Below are 3347 nucleotides of genomic sequence, written 5' to 3' on the forward strand. Positions count from 1 at the left end.
TCAGTTTCCATCACAAATGTTGATGTGTCTGCAATGACCTGCAATGGCTTGGTGCTCCTGCAGGTGTTTGACCTTCACAGATTGAGCCATTGTCTTCCACACTGTACACCCACTCTCCAGGGTGGAAGGAGACTGTTCCTCCTTCTACAGCTGCCTGGTTTTTGATCATGCAATTCCAGCCTGAACTGTCATAAACCAAGGTGTTACTTCATATGCCTTTTCCCTCTTAGCTAATCAGTTGCCAAGTGCCCTTATTTCTTTTGCTCTGACAGCTTTCTGCAGCTCACTGCCATGCCCCTGGATCACACTACCATCAACCTTTTTTAGAATATTGAACAATTCTCTATGTCCACCTTGCTGCCCCCCATCCTTCCCCTTCCAAAACAGTCCTCCAAGTAATTGTTCTAAAATGCACATCACTTCATCTGCACTAATTGCTACAAACCTTTTCATAGCATCTCACGGACCTTGGGACGAAGCCCTCAGCTTAGAATCGAAAGCTCTTCCTACATGTCTCTTGAGCCGTTATTCAGATCACCCTCACCTGAACCCTACTGTGTTCTTAAGGTACTAAGCTATCACAGATGCCCCCTCTGCCACACACACACACACACACACAGATACACCCTACTCTACTCATTGGCTCCATCATGAAATTGCTCAAGCTCTTTCTTAACTGAATTGCCTGGTTTTCTTCTTTCTTTACCTCACTCTTACCTTCTGATCCTGCAAGGCTCATTTCACCTCCAGGAAACTTTTCATGGCATGCCCTCCTTAAGGGACTGAGGGCTTGTTCTGAGACTCAAAGACTCTGCCCTCCTCTATCCTGCCATGAATTTCATCGATATTGCCTTATTTGTCTACTGTCCCACTGAGCTATAAGTACATTGAAGGCAGTATTGGTGCCTTAGGCAACCCTGCACACCCAGAGAAAGGTAATTAACCACAGAACCAACTCATTCTTTCAGCCTGCAGCTCAGCTTTGATCACAGTTAGTGTGTGTATTATGGCCTTGCATATGTGATGCATGTTAGACTCAGTCACCCACTGAATATTCACAGAAAACCTGCAAAGAAGTCATTTTTACTGACTTCATAGATGAGAAAAAACCCAGCTCAAGGTATTGAGTAGCTTTCTTGTTTTCATGCACCTAGGAAAACCCAATGTAGTACTTGCTGAGAGACATCTATGTGGATTCAGATATAAAACAGTCATAGTTAGGCCACGTGAGTTCAGAGGAATTTGTGAGTTACACTGAAGTTGGAGTCAGTGTGAAAGTTACTGCAAAACAAAGAGTGTTACCCTAAACATCAACACCGTGGTGAACAAAGGTGGAGGGCTCTGAGGGATGGAGAGAGGCAGGTAATAAAATGTCCTAGTATGAATGCATAGTTGCCAGTTCCCAGCTATGTGATGAGAGCCAAAGCCTAACTCAGCTTCCCCATGTGTACCATGGGAATAATGTATACAGTGGGAACAGTAAGTCATTTGATTATTGCAAGGCACAATTTTGCACAAAGATACAATTAAAGAAATGTGTGTGTGTGTATCCCTAACACTGTACTCTGTACTCTGACAAACAACAAGGCTAAGTATATAGTAGCTATTTTGTGTATTGCCATTCTAATTATCTATTGTTATAGGAGAAATTGCTCCAAAACATAGTCTTATCAAACTCCAGTTTTTATTTTGTGCATCAGAAGAGCTCAGTTAGTAAATCTGTTTCTAACCCATGGAGCATTAACTAGGGCATCCAATTACAAAATGACTTCCCTCACTTGTCTGGTGCCTGTAATATGATGTCATTTGTGTGAGGAAAGGACCCCACTTGTCAGTGGATCACACAGCTCAGACTGCTGACCAGAGTGCTTACAGAAACCAAGCAGACCAAAGTAGTCTCTCCAAGTAGCTTGAGCTTTTTCCCAAAGCTGTGACTTGTTTTCCAAAGAGGAAAAGAAACTGAGCAGAATCCTCAAGGCTTCTTATGTGAGCTGCAGAAGTTACAGCAAGTCACTTCTTTTTTTATTTAATAAATATAAATTTACAAATACAACTTTTGAATTGCTGTGGCTTTTTCTCCCATAACCTCCCTCCCACCTGCAACCATCCCATCTCCCACTCTCTCTCCCAACCCATCCCATTCTTTTTTTTTTTTCAGGATAAAAAATTGAATATATTTCAACAAATTCAGTTCATAATACAGCAAAAGTGTGCAGAGAATAATAAACCCTGCTATAGCATGTTTAGTGAATTGGCAACAGATAAAGTTGGTTGAAGGAAACTTTGTCTTGGAAGAATTAGAACCAAGGGGCTCCATAATCATCAGGCATTCGCTCGATATTGTATCGGTGGTTAGAAATATACATAATAGGAACTTCGGGAATCTTCCGGATTCTTCGTTTTAGGTCCCGGTCAACTGTGGCCACAATATAACACTTGTGCTGAGTCACTCTCTGGACTAGGCAGTCATCTGCATAGGTTCCTTTGTGTGCGCATGGTAATCGCTCAAATCTTAGAACCTTGGCAATCTTTAGTGCCACTCGATACTTCTGCCCCAATTTCTCAATTTCTGCCATTACACAATCAGTTATACAAGGAATACACTTGGCATACAAACAATCCATCACTGATTGTATTAAGTCCAGTTTGGCTTTAATGGAAAAGTTGATAAAGTTGGTATCAACGAGGATGTGGTAAGGTGGGCCCAGCTGAGTGTTATATTGGAAGAATAAGCAAGAAGGGTGCTGGGGGACTTCTCTTTCCTTCAGTGCACTGGGGTCCTCCTTTTCCTTCTTCTTAGGTTTTGATCTATCCTTTTCTTTAAGCCTCTCATCTCTTAGACTAAGCATTTGCTTCATGGTCGCATACTTCCTTGCTTTCTTTTGCTTCCCCATGCTCTTGCCTTACTCTTGCTTCTTCCGGAATCACCCTCCCATCCCATTCTTCATTCATTTTCAATTATCTTTATATAAGAGAAGATCAACTTAGTACATACTAAGTAAATATTTCAACAGACTGCACCCACACAGCCACACAAAATATAGAGTACTGTTCTAGTAGTAGTTTCATCGTTAATTCTCATAGTACAACACATTAAGGACAGAGATCCTACCTGGGGAGCAGGTGCAAAGTGACTCCCGTCATTGATTTAACAATTGACACTCTTATTTATGATGTCAGTGATCTCCGGAGGCTCTTGTCATGAGCTGCCAAGGCTATGGAAGCCTCTTGAGTCCACCAACTCTGATCTTATTTAGACAAGGCATATCAAAGTGGAAGTTCTCTCCTCCCTTCAGAGAAAGGTACCTCCTTCTCCAATGGTCCGTTCAGAAAGTCACTTCTAACAC

The 3347-nt window shown here is 42.0% G+C and overlaps 1 protein-coding gene across 1 annotated transcript; it reads right to left on the reverse strand.

The window, feature by feature from the left end:
- Positions 1–2282: 2282 nt before the first annotated feature.
- LOC133771177 (rRNA-processing protein FCF1 homolog) lies at positions 2283–2923 on the reverse strand. The gene has a single exon (XM_062206916.1). It carries the CDS (start codon positions 2892–2894, stop codon positions 2298–2300), a length of 597 nt encoding a protein of 198 aa, XP_062062900.1. The 5' UTR covers positions 2895–2923; the 3' UTR covers positions 2283–2297.
- Positions 2924–3347: the final 424 nt, after the last annotated feature.

Source organism: Lepus europaeus, chromosome 12 (genome assembly GCF_033115175.1).
Source record: "Lepus europaeus isolate LE1 chromosome 12, mLepTim1.pri, whole genome shotgun sequence".
Classification (NCBI taxonomy): Eukaryota; Metazoa; Chordata; class Mammalia; order Lagomorpha; family Leporidae; genus Lepus; species Lepus europaeus.